The following is a 21882-nucleotide window of genomic DNA, read 5'->3' as shown; positions in this document are numbered from 1 at the left end:
AGCCGGTTTCATGGCACCTGGCTCGATGCCCACTCTAGCCCGGCCGATGCGAGGAGCTGGTATGTACCGCAACGGGCTATGCACCCGCACTGGGGACACCGTGCACTCCACAGCATAACACAGTGCCTGCCCGGTCACTCTCGCCCTCCGGTAAGCACAGGAAGTTGGCGCAGGTCTCCTACCTGGCTTCGCCACACTTCCTGTGTGCCACCCCCCAATACATTTTTGGGGCTGACTCTCGGGCTTCCATCCGCGCCGCCGTGCTGCCTCCTCATACCAGCGCCTCTCCGCCTTCGCTGCCTCCAGCTTTTCCTTGGGGCGGCGATATTCTCTTGGCTGTGCCCAGGGTCCTTTACCGTCCAACTCGTCATCCCATGTCCATTCCTCCTTGCGCTGCTCCTGCTGCCACTGCCTGTCACCACGCCGCTTGGTCCTTGGTTGGTGGGTGATTCTGTCATGATCGTCGTATAAAGCGGACCAAAGCGCAGCGTGGTGTGAATGCATCATTTAATAGATGACAAAAAACACGAAGTAAACTGTACAAAAACAAATAACGACCGTGAAGCTATCATAAGAACTGTGCTGACACACGCAACTAACATAGACAATCACCCACAACCCACAATGACAAAACACGCTACCTAAATATGATTCTAAATCAGAGACAACTAATGACACCTGCCTCTGATTGAGCACCATGCTAGGCCGAAACATAGAAATCCCAAAATCATAGAAAAACAAACATAGACTGCCCACCCCAACTCACACCCTGACCATACTAAATAATGACAAAACAAAGGAAATAAAGGTCAGAACGTGACAGGTGGAAACTCAGAATACTAGACAATGAGGATTCTGAGTCAGCTAATATGAATCTCTATAAGTCTGGAACAGTAATGGTACAGGGCAACCCCAAACAGTTTCAGCTGGACTTTCACCTAATCAAATAATTAGCCCAGCAGGAGAAGCTCTCCCTTAAGAAAGATACCCCCACCCCGAGCGGGTCAGACCAGCCCTCTTCATTATATAACCCCCCAAGCGGAAAGTCAACCTCCCAGCTCAGAGTACTACCCCCTCATTGAAATGAAGGATACATTTACCCAGCTGGAGGTGGAGCTGGAACAGCAGGTGATTACACTCCAGTCAGCACAGACCCAGACAACAGTCCAATACAACTGTCACGCCCTGACCTTAGAGATCCTTTTTATGTCTCTATTTGGTTTTGTCAGGGTGTGATTTTGGGGTGGGTATTCTATGTTCTTTAGTTCTATTATTTGTATTTCTATGTTTTGGCCGGGTAGAGTTCTCAATCAGAGACAGCTGTCTATTGTTGTCTCTGATTGAGAACCATACTTAGGTAGCCCTTTTTCCTAACTGTCTTTGTGGGAGGTTAACTTTGTTTGTGCACATAGCCCTTTAGCTTCACGGTTGTTTTGAATTGTTTATTGTTCTTGTCGCCGTCAATTAAATAAAGGAATATGTACGCTTACCATGCTGCACTTTGGTCTACTTCTGTTGACGGCCGTGACAACAACAACACCCCCTTAACCAGACCCGGAGAGCTGGAGGTGGAAAGAAACATATCTGCACTCTGGACTGTGGTGAGACAACTTCAACAATATAAAAAGCAAGAGCAGGAGAAGAACCGGGCACTAGAGGAGATGATCAGACTGCTGGAGGAGAGGTTGAGGGGGATGGCGTGTGATAGAGAACAACCCACTAGAGAGGTGGCCACCCCAGCAGAGAAGCCAGCACAACAGCCCACCTCCGATCCTGACAAAAGTCTCGACACCACAGCAGAACAGTCCACCCCAGACCCTGACCATAGCGTCGACACCACAGCAGAACAGACAAATGAAGAACCCCAAGCCCAGGGGATCTCACCCCCTCTGAGCACCCCCCTGTCAGCCACCCTAATAGCCCTCCTGAGAACCCCCCCCCACGCCGAGTGAGGACATACACAAGACACAGATTGTACTCCTTGTGGACTCAAATGGGAAAAATATGCAAGAAGAAAAACTTTTTTGTCTAAACTCTGGTGTCAAAAACACCCAGCCTGACCTAGACCTGTCTGAGGACCAACTAGGTTCACCTAGCCACGTAATAATACACACAGGCACAAAAGGGTGGCCACAGCACTGAAGGGAGTGATTGAAAAAGCTTATTCTACTTTCCCCAACGCATAAGTGGTTATCTCCACCCTGCTAACATGAAAAGACTTCCACCCTGCTACCATACTGCGGGTAAATGCAAGTATTTCCTGTGACTGTGCCTCAAAACCAAATGTTTTCCTGGCCCACCACTCCACCCTGGACTTGATCAGCCTCTATGACCAGGTCCACCTATACAAGGCAGCAGGGCCCACCTTCAGTGCCCACCGGGACTCTAAAGGACATCACTCTCAAGCGTATCCCCAACAATTCACACAGGAGCAACAGATCAATAGACACCCCGTCCAGACCAGCGAGACACTCTCCCAGACATGCGGGACCCCCCCCCCCCGGACCTACACATAGAGGACCCACGCCGAGAGGACCTACATCCAGACCACAACACCACCGGCCACATACACACCCCCACCCCAACCAATCAACACCAGATGCTCAGCAGGCTCTGCTCACACTTACTGGTCTGAGGCCAAACCACACAACCAACAACATTGGACACTTTATGGAACACAAAGACTTCACTATATCATCCTGGAATATCCAAGGCCTGAGGTCATCTGCCTTTGGCCTAAAGAGCAGGAACCCAGACTTCAGCAAAGAAATCCGAAATACAGACATCCTACAAGAAACCTGGTATAGAGGAGACGGACCCACTGGTTGCCCTCTAGGTTACAGAGAGCTGGTAGTCCCATCCACCAAACAGGGAAGGGACTCAGAGGTATGCTAATTTGGTATAGAGCGGACCTAACTCACTCCATTAAATTAATCAAAACATGAACATTTTACATTTAGCTAGAAATTCAAAAGGAGAAAAATGTCCTCCTGTGTGCTACCTATATCCCCCCACTAGAATCCCCATACTTTAATGAAGACAGCTTCTCCCTCCTGGAGGGGGAAATCAATCATTTCCAAGCACAGGGACATGTACTAGTCTGTGGTGACCTAAATGCCAGAACCGGACAAGAACCTGACACCCTCAGCACACAGGGGGACAAACACCTGCCTGGAGGTGACAACATTCCCTCCCCCATATGCCCCCCTAGGCACAACTATGACAACATAACCAACAAAAACGGGTCACAACTCCTGCAGCTCTGTCACATGCTGGGTATGTACTTAGTCATTGGTAGGCTTCGAGGGGACTCCTATGGTTGGAACACTTATAGCTCATCTCCTGGCAGTAGTACTGTGGATTACTTTTCACTGACCTCAACCCAGAGTCTCTCAGAGTGTTCACATTCAGCCCACTGACACCCCTGTCAGACCACAGCAAAATCACAGTCTACTTGAACAGAACAATACTCAATCATGAGGCATCAAAGCCAAAGGAACTGAGTAATATTTAGAAATGCTATATATATAAGGAATGTAGTTGGAAAACCTACCAAAAAACCATTAGGCAACAACAAATTCAATCCCTTTTAGACAACTTCCTGGACAAAACGTTCCACTGTAATAGTGAAGGTGTAAACTTGGTAGTAGAAAATCTTAACAGTATATTTGACCTCTCAGCTTCCCAATCACGTTAAAAATCTGAAATAGAAAACCGAAGAAAATGAACAACCAATGACAAATGGTTTGATGAAGAATGCAAAAATCTAAGAAAGAAATTGAGGAACCTGTCCAACCAAAAACACAGAGACTCGGAAAACCTGAGTCTACGCCTTCACTATGGTGAATAACTATCGAGAGCATCCTGTTGTGCTGTATCACCGCCTGGTACGGCAACTGCTCCGCCCATAACTGTAAGCCTCTCCAGAGGGTAGTGAGGTCTGCACAACGCATCACCGGGGGCAAACTACCTGCCCTCCAGGACACCTACACCACCCGATGTCACAGGAAGGCCATAAAGATTATCAAGGACAACAACCACCGGAGCCACTGCCTGTTCACCCCACTATCATCCAGAAGGCAATGTCAGTACAGGTGCATCAAAGCAGGGACCGAGAGACTGAAAAACAGCTTCTATCTCAAGGCTGCTGCCAACACACTGACTCAACTCCAGCCACTTTAATAATGGGAATTGATGAAAATTGATGTAAAATATATCACTAGCCACTTTAAACAATGCTACTTAATATAATGTTTACATACCCTACATTATTCATCTAATATGTATATGTATATACTGTACTCTATCATCTACTGCATCTTTATGTAATACATGTATCACTAGCCACTTTAAACTATGCCACTTTGTTTACATACCCTACATTACTCATCTCATATGTATATACTGTACTCGATACCATCTACTGCATCTTGCCTATGCCGTTCTGTACCATCACTCATTCATATATCTTTATGTACATATTCTTTATCCCTTTACACTTGTGTGTATAAGGTAGTAGTTTTGGAATTCTTAGGTTTGATTAGTCGTTGGTTATTACTGCATTGTCGGAACTAGAAGCACAAGCATTTCGCTACGCTCGCATTAACATCTGCTAACCATGTGTATGTGACAAATACATTTGATTTGATTTGACTCAGTGAGCATAGCCTTGCTATTGAGAAAGACCACCATAGGCAGACATGGCTCTCAAAAGACAGGTTATGTGCACACTGCCCACAAAATGAGGTGGAAACTGAGCTGCACTTTCTAACCTCCTGCCCAATGTATGACCATATTAGAGACACATATCAGATTACACAGATCCACAAAGAATTTGAAAACAAACTGAATTCTGATCAACTCCGACACTGCGAAAATGTGTGTGTGTGTGTGTGTGTGTGTGTGTGTGTGTGTGTGTGTGTGTGTGTGTGTGTGTGTACAGGAAGAACAATGTCATTGTGACATGAGAGAGATAGATATGAGAATACAGAAAATATTAATATGTAAAACTTACCTGTACTGGAACACAACAGAAGATGATTCTAGGGATTTTTTAAATTAAAATGTTACATCTAGTTTCTCTCCTCTCCTTCTTCTCCTAGTCTACTTTCCTTCCCTCCGCTCATTTAGTTTCTCAGCAAGAGCGACATCGTTGATATATACAGTGCCTTGCGAAAGTATTCGGCCCCCTTGAACTTTGCGACCTTTTGCCACATTTCAAGCTTCAAACATAAAGTTATAAAACTGTATTTTTTTGTGAAGAATCAACAACAAGTGCGACACAATCATGAAGGGGAACGACATTTATTGGATATTTCAAACATTTTTAACAAAAACTGAAAAAACAGAAAAATTGGGCGTGCAAAATTATTCAGCCCCTTTACTTTCAGTGCAGCAAACTCTCTCCAGAAGTTCAGTGAGGATCAGTAAAGGGAAGCGACCCAATTACCACCTCATCGTCGAGAGGACTGCGCGATAAACCTTCTGGAAAACGCTGCACTTCCTAGGAGTCAAATCAAATCAAATCAAATTTATTTATATAGCCCTTCGTACATCAGCTGATATCTCAAAGTGCTGTACAGAAACCCAGCCTAAAACCCCAAACAGCAAGCAATGCAGGTGTAGAAGCACGGAGTCACGTGTATCCATTGTCCCAGGAGGAGACAGTTGCGATGGAAACATATGTTTACGAATCGCTGGGACAGGGGTACATTCAGCCCTCCATATCACCCGTCTCCTCAAGCTTCTTTTTTGTGAAGAAGAAGGATGGAGGTCTGCGTCCGTGTATTGATTATAGAGGTCTAAATTCCATCACAGTGGGGTTTAGTTACCCACTACCTCTCATCGCTACGGCAATGGAGTCATTTCACGGGCGCGATTCTTCACAAAACTGGACCTGAGGAGCGCGTATAATCTGGTACGTATCCGGGGAGGAGATGAGTGGAAGACCGCATTTAGTACTACTTCTGGTCATTATGAGTACTGCGTCATGCCATAAGGGTTGAAGAATGCTCCAGCCGTTTTCCAATCCTTCGTAGATGAGATTCTCCAAGACCTGCTCGGGCAGGGAGTGGTAGTGTACATTGATGACATCTTGATCTATTCTGCCACACGCGCGGAGCATGTGTCGTAAGGTACTGGTGCGTAAGGTACTTGGGCGACTACTGGAGCATGACCTGTATTGCAAGGCGGAGAAATGTGAGTTTTTCAAACAGTCCGTTTCCTTCCTGGGGTATCGTATTTCCACCTCCGGGGTGGTGATGGAGGATGATCGCGTTACAGCCGTGCGTAATTGGCCGACTCCGACCACGGTGAAAGAAGTGCAGCGGTTTTTAGGGTTTGCCAATTACTACCGGAGGTTTATCCGGGGTTTTGGTCAGGTGGCTGCTCCCATCACCTCACTGCTGAAGGGAGGACCGGTGCGCTTGCGCTGGTCAGCAGAGGCGGGCAGAGCTTTCAGTCGTCTGAAGGAGCTGTTCACCAATGCGCCCGTGTTGGCGCATCCGGACCCCTCTTTAGCGTTCATAGTGGAGGTGGATGCGTCCGAGGCTGGGGTTGGAGCCGTGCTGTCCCAAAGCTCGGGCGTGCCATCCAAACTCCGCCCGTGTGCTTTCTATTCGAGCAAGCTCAGCCCAGCGGAGCGAAACTATGATGTGGGGGACCGGGAGTTGTTAGCTGTAGTCAAGGCTCTGAAGGTGTGGAGACATTGGCTTGAGGGGGCTAAACACCCTTTGGACTGACCATCGTAATCTCGAGTACATCCGGGCAGCTAAGAGACTAAATCCACGTCAGGCTAGATGGGCCATGTTTTTTACTAGGTTCCAGTTTACCCTCACATATCGGCCAGGCTCCCAAAACACTAAAGCTGACGCACTGTCTCGCCTCTATGATACCGAGGAACGGTCAGTAGAGCCGACTCCCATCATTCCACCGTCATGTCTCGTGGCACCGGTGGTATGGGAGGTGGATGCAGAGATAGAGAGGGCCTCACGGTCAGAGCCGGCTCCTCCTAACTGTCCAGTAGGGACCAAGTACGTGCCGAGGGTGGTCCGGGACAAGCTGATTAGGTGGGCTCATACTCTTCCCTCCTCGGGTCATCCTGGTATCAAGAGGACAGTGCAGAGTCTGAGAGGGAGATACTGGTGGCCCACACTGGCTAAAGACGTGAGATTTTATGTCTCTTCCTGCTCAGTGTGTGCTCAGAGCAAGGCTCCTCGGCACCTACCTAGAGGGAAATTACAACCCCTCCCCGTTCCACAACGGCCTTGGACACATTTATCGGTGGATTTTCTCACCGACCTTCCCCCGTCCCAGGGAAGTACTACGATCCTGGTCGTTGTGGATCGGTTTTCTAAGTCCTGTCGTCTCATTCCGTTGCCCGGTCTTCCTACGGCCCTGCAGACTGCTGAGGCTTTGTTTACCCATGTCTTCCGGCACTATGGGGTGCCTGAGGACATCGTCTCTGATCGGGGTCCCCAATTGACGTCCAGAGTGTGGAGGGCGTTTATGGAGAGACTGGGGGTCTCGGTTAGCTTAACCTCAGGTTTTCACCCCGAGAGTAATGGGCAGGTGGAACGCGTTAACCAGGATGTGGGCAGGTTTCTGCGGTCCTATTGTCGGGACCGGCCTGGTGAGTGGGCTAGGTATGTTCCATGGGCCGAACTAGCCCAGAACTCCTTACGCCACTCCTCTACTAACTTGTCTCCTTTTGAGTGTGTGTTAGGCTACCAGCCGGTCCTGGCTCCATGGCATCAGAGTCAGACCGAGGCTCCTGCGGTGGAGGAATAGGTACAGCGCTCCAAGGACACCTGGAAGGCCGTTCAGGACTCATTACGGTTAGCGGGAGAACGGCAGAAGAGGAGCGCTGACCAACATCGCAGTGAGACCCCCGTGTTTGCACCGGGGGACAGGGTCTGGCTCTCGACCCGAAACCTGTATCTCCGCCTGCCCTGTCGGAAGCTGGGGCCGCAGTGTGTGGGGCCGTTCAAAGTCCTGAGGAGAATAAACGAGGTGTGTTATAGGTTACAACTTCCTAGGTATTACCGTATTAACCCCTCGTTTCATGTGTCTCTCCTCAGGCCGGTGGTGGCTGGTCCCCTGCAAGAAGGTGAGGTCTCTGAGGTCCCTCCGCCCCCTCTGGACATCGAGGGGCCCCCGGCGTATACAGTGCGAGGCATTCTGGATTCGAGACGCCGGGTGGGGGGCCTACAGTACCTCGTGGACTGGGAGGGGTACGGCCCGGAGGAGAGATGCTGGGTTCCGGTGAGGGACATTTTGGACCCTTCTCTCCTGATAGAATTTCACCGCCTCCACCCGGATCGCCCAGCACCTCGTCCTCCGGGTCGTCCTCGAGGACGGTGGCGGGCTCTCCTGCCCGTTCGGGCGGTGCTCGGCGTTCGTCGTCACCGTCCTACTAGCCACTACCGATCCCTTTTCGTGTATCTGTTGGTTTTGTCTGATTGGTTTCACCTGTGTGTTGTTTAGTTAATTAGTGTCTGTATTTAATGTAGGTTGTCCCACCCTTGTTTTGTGCGGGATTGTTTATTTTGTCATTTATTTTCGTCTGTCGTGGTTTTTCGTGTTTTCTTATTCTCCGGTTTGTTTGTTATCCTATGTTGGATAATTTCACCCTGTGTTTGTTTGGGTTGACCGTGTTTGTTTGTTTACCAGAGAATAAACTTCAAGATCGCATTCTGCTCTCTGCGCCTGATTCCACCCACCTTGATTAGACGTGACACAGACAGTCCCTCCGATTTGACACACTGAACTCTGTCTGAGAAGTAGTTGGTGAACCAGGCGAGGCAGTCATTTGAGAAACCAAGGCTGTTGAGTTGATTGAGCTACCAATAAGATTGGGGCAGTAGTGTTAGACTGATTACAACATGTTGTTAGAACTAGACCAGTTTAGCATTTTTTTTAAAAGCATAGTCTTTTTTTGCAAATCCAATTGCTAGCTAATGCCATGGAAACTAGAGTATTCAACCCAACAACCCTAGCTAATGCCATGGAAACTACAGTATTCAACCCAACAAACCTAGCTAATGCCATGAAAACTAGAGTATTCAACCCAACAACCCTAGCTAATCCCATTGAAACTAGAGTATTTAACCCAACAACCCTAGCTAATGCCATGGAAACTAGAGTATTCAACCCAACAACCCTAGCTAATGCCATGGAAACTAGAGTATTCAACCCAACAACCCTAGCTAATGCCATGGAAACTAGAGTATTTAACCCAACAACCCTAGCTAATGCCATGGAAACTAGAGTATTTAACCCAACAACCCTAGCTAATGCCATGGAAACTAGAGTATTCAACCCAACAACCCTAGCTAATGCCATGGAAACTAGAGTATTTAACCCAACAACCCTAGCTAATGCCATGGAAACTAGAGTATTTAACCCAACAACCCTAGCTAATGCCATGGAAACTAGAGTATTCAACCCAACAACCCTAGCTAATGCCATGGAAACTAGAGTATTTAACCCAACAACCCTAGCTAATGCCATGGAAACTAGAGTATTCAACCCAACAACCCTAGCTAATCCCATTGAAACTAGAGTATTTAACCCAACAACCCTAGCTAATGCCATGGAATCTAGAGTATCCACTCCAACTGATGAAGTAATAGAAAGAGTATAAGAAAGAACGGTTCCTATACCTTTGCTGTTTCCGTCAGGACCTCTTAGCACGGTGCACTCCTCGATGGCACCGTAGGGCTCAAAGAGGCGATACACGTCCTCCTCAGTCTGCTGCTTATTCAGCATCCCCACAAACAGCTTCCTGTCCTCTGGAGGGACAACAGGAAGGACAGTATGTTTAGAGTCCCAGCCATACATACTGTAGTCTGTACTGTATATTATAAGAAGCAGAGGACAGGAAAAAAGGAGAGAATGAAAGGAGACTAAGAGACGGAAGGAGAGGAGAGAAACTATATGAGAGGAGGGAAGGAAAGGAGACTAGGAGACGGAAGGAGAGGAGAGAAACTAGATGAGAGGAGGGAAGGAAAGGAAAGGAAAGGAGACTAGAAGATGGAAGGAGAGGAGATAAACTAGATGAGCAAAGGAAAGGAAAGGAAACTAGGAGGAGAAAGGAGAGGAGAGAAACTAGATGAGAGGAGGGAAGGAAATGAGACTAGTAGAAGGAAGGAGTGGAGATAAACTAGATGAGCGGAGGGAAGGAAAGGAGCCGTGCAGTGGGAAAGAAGAGAAGGAGATAGGGGAGGAAGGAAGGGAGAGTCGGAAACTGAAGGGTACAGGGAACCAGTGCATTTGTTTGCTCTATCGCAGCAGCAATAGAGCAAGACTGCTCTCTGTAAAGCTTTATACTGTCACAGGGTTAAAGGCTAGAGGGCTGCCTGCCTACCACAGCCTGCGTTGCTATAGACGCACACGCACGCACGCACACACACACACACATTTATACATAGACTATACACACACACATATATATACATAGACTACACACACACACACACACACACACACACACACACACACACACACACACACACACACACACACATTTATACATAGACTATACACACACACATATATATACATAGACTACAGACACACACACACACACACACACAAACACACACATGTATACATAGACTACACACACACACACACAAACAGACACACACACACACACACAATGCAGAGGACTTTGCACACATACATTCATTAACTTTCATATTTATTCAGTGGATACACCCAACATTTCAGCTTATAGCCTTTGTCATGTGCGGGGGTGGAAGTCACGTGTGTGTGTTTGGTGTGTTGGGGGTCGAAGGGTATTTGTCTCTGGCGAAGGGGGGCGGTGGGAGTTGGTGTGTGTGTATGTGTGTGTGGTAGGAGATGGGGGTTGGAATGGGGGACATGAAAGAGGAAGCATGTTGCAACGCTGTGCTTTGTGTTTTTCTGATGACTTCAGGGATCCGTGTTATCAGACACACAGAAAGAGATAGGCTGGCACATTAGTTTGAAGTGAGAACAAGCTCACACACACACACACACACACACACACACACACACACACACACACACACACACACACACACACACACACACACACACACACACTAGTGTGACATCTTCCGTCATCTCACTCCTATGCTGCTATCAGCACCCATGCTGATTTCACTGAATTCATAAATCAGACTCTATAGGGAGAAGCATTGACACACACACATACTGGTTGTGGCAGTGTGTTGCATCAGGAGTGTGAACTGTGAAGCTGACACATACACACCCAGTGTCGTGTTTTGCATCAGTAATGTAAATCACACTGAGGGTCTATGTGATCAGACCAGAGTAGAGAGCTACTGGAGACAAGTCTCTCACTTGGGCTCCCGAGTGGCGCAGCGGTCTAAGGCACTGCATGTCCGTGCTAGAGGCGTCACCACAGACACCCTGGTTTGAATCCAGGCTGTATCACAACCGGCCGTAATTGGGAGTCCCATAGGGTGGTGCACAATTGATCCAGCATCGTCCGGGTTTGGCCAGTGTAGGCCGCCATTGTAAATAAGAATTTGTTCTTAACTGACTTGCCTAGTTAAATAAAGGTTAAATAAATCAAATAAAACAACAAGTCTTAAACTCTATTACAGATCCGAGGATCAGTCTCTCTGTCTCCTACAAAGATGTCAACTCTATTACAGATCCGAGGATCAGTCTCTCTGTCTCCTACAAAGATGTCAACTCTATTACAGATCGGAGGATCAGTCTCTCTGTCTCCTACAAAGATGTCAACTCTATTACAGATCCGAGGATCAGTCTCTCTGTCTCCTACAAAGATGTCAACTCTATTACAGATCGGAGGATCAGTCTCTCTGTCTCCTATAAAGATGTCAACTCTATTACAGATCGGAGGATCAGTCTCCCTCCCTATCCAGCCTCTCTCTCTCTCTCTCTCTCTCTCTCTCTCTCTGTCTCTCTCTCTGTCTCTCTCTCTCTCTGTCTGTCTCTTTCTTCATCTGTCTCTTGGAATGAGTAGTAATATTGTTCTGTCCCTGATTTCTCTTTCACTGCATCCCTTTCTCTCTCTATGATAAACATACTGTATGCAGTTAACAGGATACTCTACAATAAACATACTGTATGCAGTTAACAGCATACTCTACGATAAACATACTGTATGCAGTTAACAGGATACTCTACAATAAACATACTGTATGCAGTTAACAGGATACTCTACGATAAACATACTGTATGCAGTTAACAGGATACTCTACGATAAACATACTGTATGCAGTTAACAGGATACTCTACAATAAACATACTGTATGCAGTTAACAGGATACTCTACGATAAACATACTGTATGCAGTTAACAGGATACTCTACAATAAACATACTGTGTGCAGTTAACAGCATACTCTATGATAAACATACTGTATGCAGTAAGCAGGATAATATGCCCCTCATCACGCCACTGCAATCATTAACTGCTTCTCATCAATTCATTTATTAAATGCTTTACAGTAAATCCAGGCCCTTGGGGGTCCGGGCAGTGTGTTTGTGTATGTGTGTGTACGTAAGTCTGTGTGTGTGTGTGTGTATGTTCTCGCCCGCTCTGTCCTAGAAACTAAAAACAGACTGTGAGATGCTCCTCTCCCCCACCAGAGCTCAGAGAGCATCAGACGAGTGTAGAGAACAGGATGAAAGATTCATACGTACAATTCAAGTCAGATTCTCCACTCAACCCTCCCTCTATCACCACATTGACACACACACACACACACACACACACACACACACACACACACACACACACACACACACACACACACACACACACACATTCGACCCTCCCCCTCTCCTGCTGACTCCCCCCAAAAGCACAATTCAAGTTAGATCTTCCACATTCTAGCCCTCCCTTCCTCATATTCACCCCCCTTCCATTGCCCTACAAAACATCCCCCTTCACACACACGCAAACACTATCGACTCCCACTCTCTCCCCAATCACCTTTTATTCATGTGTGTGGGTGTGTATATAAGCTTGCGTGTGTGTGCATGTGTTCAAGTGTGCGTGCGAGTGTATGTGTGTTTTCATCTCCACACCAGGCTTAGGGCCATCTGGTATCAGTGCTGAGGCCAGGGAGAGTAGTCCCTGGTCCAGAGGCCAGGGAGAGTAGTCCCTGGTCCAGAGGCCAGGGAGAGTAGTCCCTGGTCCAGAGGCCAGGGAGAGTAGTCCCTGGTCCAGAGGCCAGGGAGAGTAGTCCCTGGTCCAGAGGCCAGGGAGAGTAGTACTTGGTCCAGAGGCCAGGGAGAGTAGTCCCTGGTCCAGAGGCCAGGGAGAGTAGTCCCTGGTCCAGAGGCCAGGGAGAGTAGTCCCTGGTCCAGAGGCCAGGGAGAGTAGTCCCTGGTCCAGAGGCCAGGGAGAGTAGTACTTGGTCCAGAGGCCAGGGAGAGTAGTCCCTGGTCCAGAGGCCAGGGAGAGTAGTCCCTGGTCCAGAGGCCAGGGAGAGTAGTCCCTGGTCCAGAGGCCAGGGAGAGTAGTCCCTGGTCCAGAGGCCAGGGAGAGTAGTCCCTGGTCCAGAGGCCAGGGAGAGTAGTCCCTGGTCCAGAGGCCAGGGAGAGTAGTACTTGGTCCAGAGGCCAGGGAGAGTAGTCCCTGGTCCAGAGGCCAGGGAGAGTAGTACTTGGTCCAGAGGCCAGGGAGAGTAGTCCCTGGTCCAGAGGCCAGGGAGAGTAGTCCCTGGTCCAGAGGCCAAGGAGAGTAGTCCCTGGTCCAGAGGCCAGGGAGAGTAGTACTTGGTCCAGAGGCCAGGGAGAGTAGTCCCTGGTCCAGAGGCCAGGGAGAGTAGTCCCTGGTCCTGAGGCCAGGGAGAGTAGTCCCTGGTCCAGAGGCCAGGGAGAGTAGTACTTGGTCCAGAGGCCAGGGAGAAATGGATTACCCTGGAGGAGAGAGAGAACCAAACAGGAGCAGAAGAAAATAGCTTCAAAAGGCCTAACCTCCATGAATCTCTCATCTCTCTCATGTCTCTTATAGCAACTGGATGTGATATTAAGTCTGGAAAAACTTCTGGAAAAACTACTGAAAAAACTAGTGTGATGAGTAACCTTATCGGAACCTCAATTGCATGTTCTTGATTCCTTGCTTCCTCTCTCCTCGCCTCCTTAAAATCCATTGGATGAGGTCAGAGACCCCTCCCCTCTTATCCAATGGGAATCAAGAGAGGAATCAAGGAAATGCAGTTGAGATTCTCCCCTGAGATCTGTCTGAGCAAACGCCTAGGCATCAGTTCAGTGGGCTAATTCATGCGTTCAGTACATGTAGATAAGGCACTTAGGCACTATCATGTATGACATGGATACTCAGGTACTGATTAATTAAGGAATAGCTTATGCTAATTCAGAAGTAGTGCGTCAATTTCTCTGCCAAGGAAGATCAAGCACAACATCTTAAAATCATTATGAAAAGTAGCAGAAAACATCTGAAGTTTGAGTTGCTTGCAGTGCTTGCGTAGATGTGCTATAAGCAACAAACTTCATTCTCAAATCTGAACATCCCCATAAATGTCTCCTGGATTCAAATGTGTTTGGAAAGTGTTTGGAGTGTGGGGAACACATGAAAGAGAGATGGGGATGCTGTGTGTGTGTATGTGTGTGCGCTTGCATGTATGGGTGCGTGCGTGTGTGTGTCTGTGCACGTACGTGCACGTGTCTGTGTATGTGTGTTTGTGTTGTGGCCTGAGGCTGGTTGATATCGAAGGGCTGTGGTGTAGCAGTAAACACCTTGCCCTCCATCTCTCTGACGGTGTGGAACCACAGCAGTCTGTCTGCTGCTGACAGATATTATCAGAACTGTTGAACTTCTTGGGTAAAATAAGTTAGAAAGTTAAGAAACAAGTTCAAAGTTACTTTGCATTGGTGGAGGACGAGTTGCACATGCAAAACAGGTGGTCGAATCACTTTTGTAAGTAGTTCTCTGAATGATCGGAAAATATATGCACACAACCATCTAAAAACCATGGGAAACAACCATCTAAGACCATGGAAAACAACCATCTAAGACCATGGAAACAACCATCTAAGACCATGGAAACAACCATCTAAGACCATGGAAACAACCATCTAAGACCATGGAAATCAACCATCTAAGACCATGGAAACAACCATCTAAGACCATGGAAATCAACCATCTAAGACCATGGAAACAACCATCTAAGGCAGTCCACCCACTTGTCCCACACTGACCTGATTGCAGATAGCTTGTCTCTCTGCCGCTGAGCTGGTCTGGTGTCTCGGTTATCAAAGAAGATAATCCTGGAAATAATATGGAAGTTTTCCAGAGATATTGTTGCAAGGAAAAGTTCTCTGCCAGTTTCTGCATCCCGCAGGGATTCTGTGGATTCCCCATTGGATCTGAAAACACCAGCAAGAATAAGAACCCCAACGTATGCAAGTAAATTAGTTTAGACCATCTCCTTTCATCTCTCTCCAAAAACACGCCTTCCCTCCAAATTAGTGCAGTCCAAAAATGATTTTCTGGATGGTGTCTGGGATGAACAGTTCAATAGAAGACTTTATGTCCTGTGCATGAGTAACCGCCATCTGCGGCGGTCCTGGTTGCATCCTTATCACATTGGCAGCCATGCGGGGTGACTCATTCCTTGGGCAAGAAGACCATTCAATTTCAGAATTATTTGACATCCATATTTCTCCTCCTTCAGGCCGCTGATGAGCTGGTTGCTGACGGGCTGGTCCTGGGGCTGGCTGCTGACGGGCTGGTCCTGGGGCTGGCTGCTGACGGGCTGGTCTTGGGGCTGGCTGCTGATGTGCTGGTCCTGGGGCTGTCTGAGGGTCAATCTCATCCATCTCACTGTCAGACTCCAAATTGACAGAGACATGATCCTCATATTCAGAGAATTCTTCATCAAAGTGGAAGACACCTCTTCCACACTAGCTTTCTGAGCAGAGATCATTTTTGCCAAACTGATTGATTGTGGTAAGGAGCCACACATGCAAAGATATTTATTTGTTGTGTCCCTCCCCCAATTTGCACCTGACTGGGGTGTGGGAAAATACAGAGTTTTTTACAATGTGTCAAGATAATGTATTGTAATAACATTGTGTAGGTTTCTGCAGGACATTGTGTAGTTTCACACACTACATAAGGTAAAGAGTGTGAGAAAAGTGGGAGACAGGCAGAAAAACAGTTCAATAAAGGTTATTGTTACTATTTTTTTTATTTTATAAAACAGGCAGGGAGACAGACAGACAGACAGACAATTTTCTTGGTGCTATGTTGAAACAGCAGGCCCAGGGAGGAAGAAGACAGTATGAAGGCACACAGCAAACCTTTTTACTTGTTTTCACCTACACACACACTTTTCTACACTTTTATTACCCTTGTGTCCAGTGGACCCGAACACCACATATGTAATATAAACGTGTAGGGGGGTGCACTGTGTGCACACAATGAAAATTATTTTACATGTTCTTCACAGAACTGACTTCACATGAAATGAGCTCACCACACAGACAGATAGGAGCAATATTGCTGGAAATTAATTGGCAGATATTGTGTTTAGGTTTAGCTTTTTAAGCCAATAGCGGCTAACCAGCTGTGGGATTAGGTCAATATTGTACTGCTTAGATAGTAGCAGAGAGCTCGTGATGTCAGTTACTTGTGAGCTTTGTTTATGACAGTTTTAGATGGAACACATGAAAAATGGCATGTAGACCTACTTCTGAACTGTTTGGCGAGCTACGCATATGTGGGCTGGTAGCTACTGGTAGCTCGGGACCAACCTGTTGGAGACCCCTGATCTAGAGAGTGAATGTATCCTGTATCCAAGGTCTCTCCAGTGTTCAGGTATAGATAATCACAGTCTCAGAGCTCAGTGGACTGACCTATATTAATCTGCTCTGCTCCTCTCTCCCCCTAATACCTGATACTGTGGACTCAATGTAAAGAGAGAAGAGACAGACCACATATGATGACACACACACACACACAGGCGCACACACACACAGGCACATACACACATGCATGAATACACATACTTGCATGAATAAACACACACACACGCAGCCACATACAGTTGAAGTCGGAAGTTTACATGCACTTAGGTTGGAGTCATTAAAACTTGTTTTTCAACCACTCCACAAATTTATTGTTAAACAAACTATAGTTTTGGCAAGTCGGTTAGGACATCTACTTTATGCATGACACAAATCATTTTTCCAACAATTGTTTACAGACAGATTATTTCGCTTATAATTCTATTCTATTCTATCTAATATCACAATACCAGTGGGTCAGAAGTTTACATACACTAAGTTAACTGTGCCTTTAAACAGCTTGGAAAATTCCAGAAAATGATGTCATGGCTTTTGAAGTTCTGATAGGCTAATTGACATCATTTGAGTCAATTGGAGGTGTACCTGTGGATGTATTTCAAGGCCTACCTTCAAACTCAGCGCCTCTTTGCTTGACATCATGGGAAAATCAAAAGAAATCAGCTAAGTAAAAATAAAAATTGGAGACCTCCACAAGTCTGGTTCATCCTGGGAGCAATTTCCGAACACCTGAAGGTACCACATTCATCTGTACAAACAATTGTACACAAGTATAAACACCATGGGACCATGCAGCCATCATACTGCTCAGGAAGGAGAAGCGTTCTGTCTCCTAGAGATAAACGTACTTTGGTGCGAAAAGTGCAAATTCATCAAAGAAAAACAGCAAAGCACCTTGTTGAGATGCTGGAGGTAACAGGTACAAAAGTATCTATATCCACAGTCAAACGAGTCCTATATCGACATAACCTGAAAGGCCACTCAGCAAGGAAGAGGCCGCTGCTCGAAAACCACCATAAAAAAAGCCAGACTGCACATGGGGACAAAGGTCGCACTTTTTGGAGAAATGTCCTCTGATCTGATGAAACAAAAATGGCTTGAGGACAACAAAGTCAAGGTATTGGAGTGGCCATCACAAACCCTTAAAAAACATTTTTGTTTCACCTTTATTTAACCAAGTAGGCCAATTGAGAACAAGTTCTCATTTTCAACTGCGACCTGGCCAAGATAAAGCAAATCAGTGCGACACAAACAACAAAACAGAGTTACACATGGAATAAACAAACGTACAGTCAATAACACAATAGAAAAAAAGTTTCTATACGGTGTGTGCAAATGGCGTGAGGAGGTAAGGCAATAAATAGGCCATAGTAGCCAAGTAAATATAATTTCAGCAAATTAACACTAGAGTGATAGATGTGCAGATGATGATGTGCAAGTAGAAATACTGATGTGCAAAAGAGCAAAAAAGTCAATAAAAACAATATGGTGATGAGGTTGGTAGATTGGATGGGCAATTTACAGATGGGCTATGTACAGCTGCAGCGCTCGGTCAGCTGCTCAGATAACTGATGTTTAAAGTTAGTGAGGAAGATATAAGTCTCCAACTACAGCGATTTTTGCAATTTGTTCTAGTCATTGGCAGCAGAGAACTGGAATGGAAGGTGGCCAAAGGAGGTGTTGGCTTTGGGGATGACCAGTGAGATATGCCTTCTGGAGTGCGTGCTACGGGGGGGGGGGGGGGGGTGTTGTTAACGTGACCAGTAAGCTGAGATAGGAGGAGCTTAACCCAGCAAAGACTAATAGATGACCTGGAGCCAGTGGGTCTGTCGACGAATATGTAGGGAGGGCCAGCCGACTAGAGCATACAGGTCGCAGTGGTGGGTGGTATATGGGGCTTTGGTGACAAAACGGATGGCACTGTGATAGACTGCATCCAGTTTGCTGAGTAGAGTGTTCGAGGCTATTTTGTAAATGACATCGCCAAAATCGAGGATCGGTAGGATAGTCAGTTTCACAAGGGTATGTTTGGCGGCGTGAGTGAAGGAGGCTTTGTTGCAAAATAGGAAGCCGATTCTAGATTTAATTTTGGATTAGAGATGTTTAATATGAGTCTGGAAGGAGAGTTTACAGTCTAGCCAGACACCTAGGTATTTGTAGTAATCCACATATTCTAAGTCAGAACCGTCCAGAGTAGTGATGCTAGTCGGGCAGGCAGGTGCGGGCAGCGAACGGTTGAAAAGCATGCATTTGGATTTACTAGCGTTTAAGAGCAGTTGGAGGCCACGGAAGGAGTGTTGTATGGCGTTGAAGCTCGTTTGAAGATTTATTAACAGATTGTCCAAAGAAGTGCCAGATGTATACAGAATGGTGTGGTCTCCGTAGAGGTGGATCAGGGAATCACCTGCAGCAAGAGCGACATCGTTGATATATACAGAGAAAAGAGTCGGCCCGAGAATTGAACCCTGTTGTACCTACATAGATACTGCCAGAGGTTCGGACAACAGGCCCTCCGATTTGACACACTGAACTCTATCTGAGAAGTAGTTGGTGAACCAGGCGAGGCAGTCATTTGAGAGACCACGGCTGTTGAGTCTGCCGATAAGAATACGGTGATTGACAGAGTCGAAAGCCTTGGCCATGTCGATGAAGACGGCTGCACAGTACTGTCTTTTATCGATGGCGGTTATGATATTGCTTGGTCAGTGATCTGTTTATTAACTTGGCTTTCGAAGACTTTAGAAAGGCAGGGCAGGATAGATATAGGTCTTCAACAGTTTGGGTCTAGAGTGTCACCCCCTTTGAAGAGAGGGCTGACCGCGGCAGCTTTCCAATCTTTAGGGATCTCAGACAATAAGAAGGAGATGTTGAAGAGACTGGTAATAGGGGTTGCAACAATGGCACCGGATAATTTTAGAAATCGAGGGTCTAGATTGTCTAGCCAAGCTGATTTGTACGGGTCCAGGTTTTGCAGCTCTTTCAGAACATCTGCTCTCTGGATTTGGGTGAAGGAGAAGCTGGGGAGGCTTGGGCCGGGGGGTGCGGACCTGTTGGCTGGGATTGGGGTAGCCAGGAGGAAAGCATGGCCTGCTGTAGAGAAATGCTTATTGAAATTCTCGATTATCGTGGATTAATCGGTGGTGACTTTCCTAGACTTAGTGCAGTGGGCAGCTGGGAGGAGGTGAACTTATTCTTCATTGACTTTACATTGACTTTACAGTGTCCCAAAACTTTTTGGAGTTAGAGCTGGAGTGGCCTAGCCAGTCTCCAGATCTCAACCCCATAGAAAATCTTTGGAGGGAGTTGAAAGTCTGTGTTGCCCAGGAACAGCCCCAAAACATCACTGCTCTAGAGGAGATCTGCATGGAGGAATGGGCCAAAATACCAGCAACAGTGTGTGAAAACCTTGTGAAGACTTATAGAAAACGTTTCACCTCTGTCATTGCCAACAAAGGGTATATAACAAAGTATTGAGATAAACTTTTGTTATTGACCAAATACTTATATTCCACCATAATTTGCAAATAAATTCATTAAATATCCTACAATGTGATTTTCTGGATTTTTTTTCTCATTTTGTCTGTCATAGTTGTAGTGTACCTATGATGAAAATTACAGGCCTCTCTCATCGTTTTAAGTGGGAGAACTTGCACAATTGGTGGCTGACTAAATACTTTTTTGCCCCACTGTATATTCCTAGAGCCATGTGTGTGTGTGTCCATGTGTGCACATGCATTCTGATGTTCATGCTACAATTATGTCATCCACTCGATTTGGCCCAGTACAGAGTGTGTGTACTGTATGTGTGTTTGTGTGTGAGCTTGCGAATGTCCTTTTGTGTGTGCTCATGTATGGTGGGATTCACAAGGCCCCTCTGAGCCAGAATAGCCTCTCCTGTTTGTGAGAGAAGAAGTGATGTTGTCATACTGGATAACTGTTGGATGGAGGGAGAGAGATAAGAACAGAGGGAGGGAGGGGGAGAAAAAGCAGGAGGGAGACAGAGAGAGAGAGAGAGGGAGGGAGAGAGATAAATAGAGAGACAAAGGGGAGGGAGATAGAGTGAGAGAATTATGCCAAAATATCTCTGTGTACAACGTAAAACCCCAAATAATGCATGCAGAGCAGAATTAGGACGATATCCACTAATTATAAAATTCCAGAAAAGTGCTGTTAAATTCTACAACCACCTAAAAGGAAGCAATTCCCAAACCTTCCATAACAAAGCCATCACCTACAGAGAGATTAACCTTGAAAAGAGCCCCCTAAGCAAGCTGGTCCTGGGTCTCTGTTCACAAACAAACAGACTTCACAGAGCCCCAGGACAGCAACACAATTAGACCCAACCAAATCATGAGAAAACAAAACAATAATTTACAAAATAACTGGGCAAACTAGAATGCTCTTTGGCCGTAAACAGAGTACATCGTGGCAGAAGACTTGACCACTGAGACTGACACAAACTTAAGGAAAGCTTTGTCTATGTTCAGACACAGTGAGCATAGCCTTGCTATTGAGAAAAACCACAGTAGGCAGACCTGGCTCTCAAGAGAAGACAGGCTATGTGCTCACTGCCCACAAAATGAAGTGGAGACTGAGCTGCACTTCCTAACCTCCTGCCCAATGTATGACCATATTAGAGACACATATTTCCTTTAGATTACACAGATCCACAAAGAATTCAAAAACAAACCCAATGTTGATTAACTCTCATATGAAATACCATGGTGTGCAATCACAGCAGCAAGATGTGTGACCTGTTGCCACAAGAAAAGGGCAACCAGTGAAGAACAAGCACCATTGTAAATACAACCCATATTTATGTTAATTTATTTTCCCTTTTGTATTTTGTAGAGCTATTTACAGATAATATGACATTTTAAATGTCTTTATTCTTTTGGAACTTTTGTGAGTGTAATGTTTACTGTTAAATGTTATTGTTTTTTCCACTTTTGTTTGTTATCTACTTCACTTGCTTTGGCAATGTTAACATATGTGCCCCATGCCAATAAAGCCCTTAAATTTAATTTAATTTAATTGAGAGAGAAAGAGAGAGAGGGAGAGAGAG

The 21882-nt window shown here is 46.3% G+C and overlaps 1 protein-coding gene across 2 annotated transcripts in view; it reads right to left on the bottom strand.

The window, feature by feature from the left end:
• LOC109875177 (CUGBP Elav-like family member 5) overlaps positions 1-21882 on the bottom strand; it is a 66754-nt gene that overhangs the window by 19113 nt on the left and 25759 nt on the right. For both annotated transcript variants that reach the window (XM_031810693.1, XM_031810694.1), the window contains exon 4: positions 9663-9791. In XM_031810693.1, coding sequence (XP_031666553.1) covers positions 9663-9791 — 129 coding nt within the window. The remainder of the gene's footprint in view (positions 1-9662; positions 9792-21882) is intronic.

This window comes from Oncorhynchus kisutch, linkage group LG30, assembly GCF_002021735.2.
Source record: "Oncorhynchus kisutch isolate 150728-3 linkage group LG30, Okis_V2, whole genome shotgun sequence".
NCBI classification, from domain to species: domain Eukaryota; kingdom Metazoa; phylum Chordata; class Actinopteri; order Salmoniformes; family Salmonidae; genus Oncorhynchus; species Oncorhynchus kisutch.
Note: the sequence above shows the minus strand (reverse complement) of the source record. Positions and strands in the feature narration are given on the sequence as shown.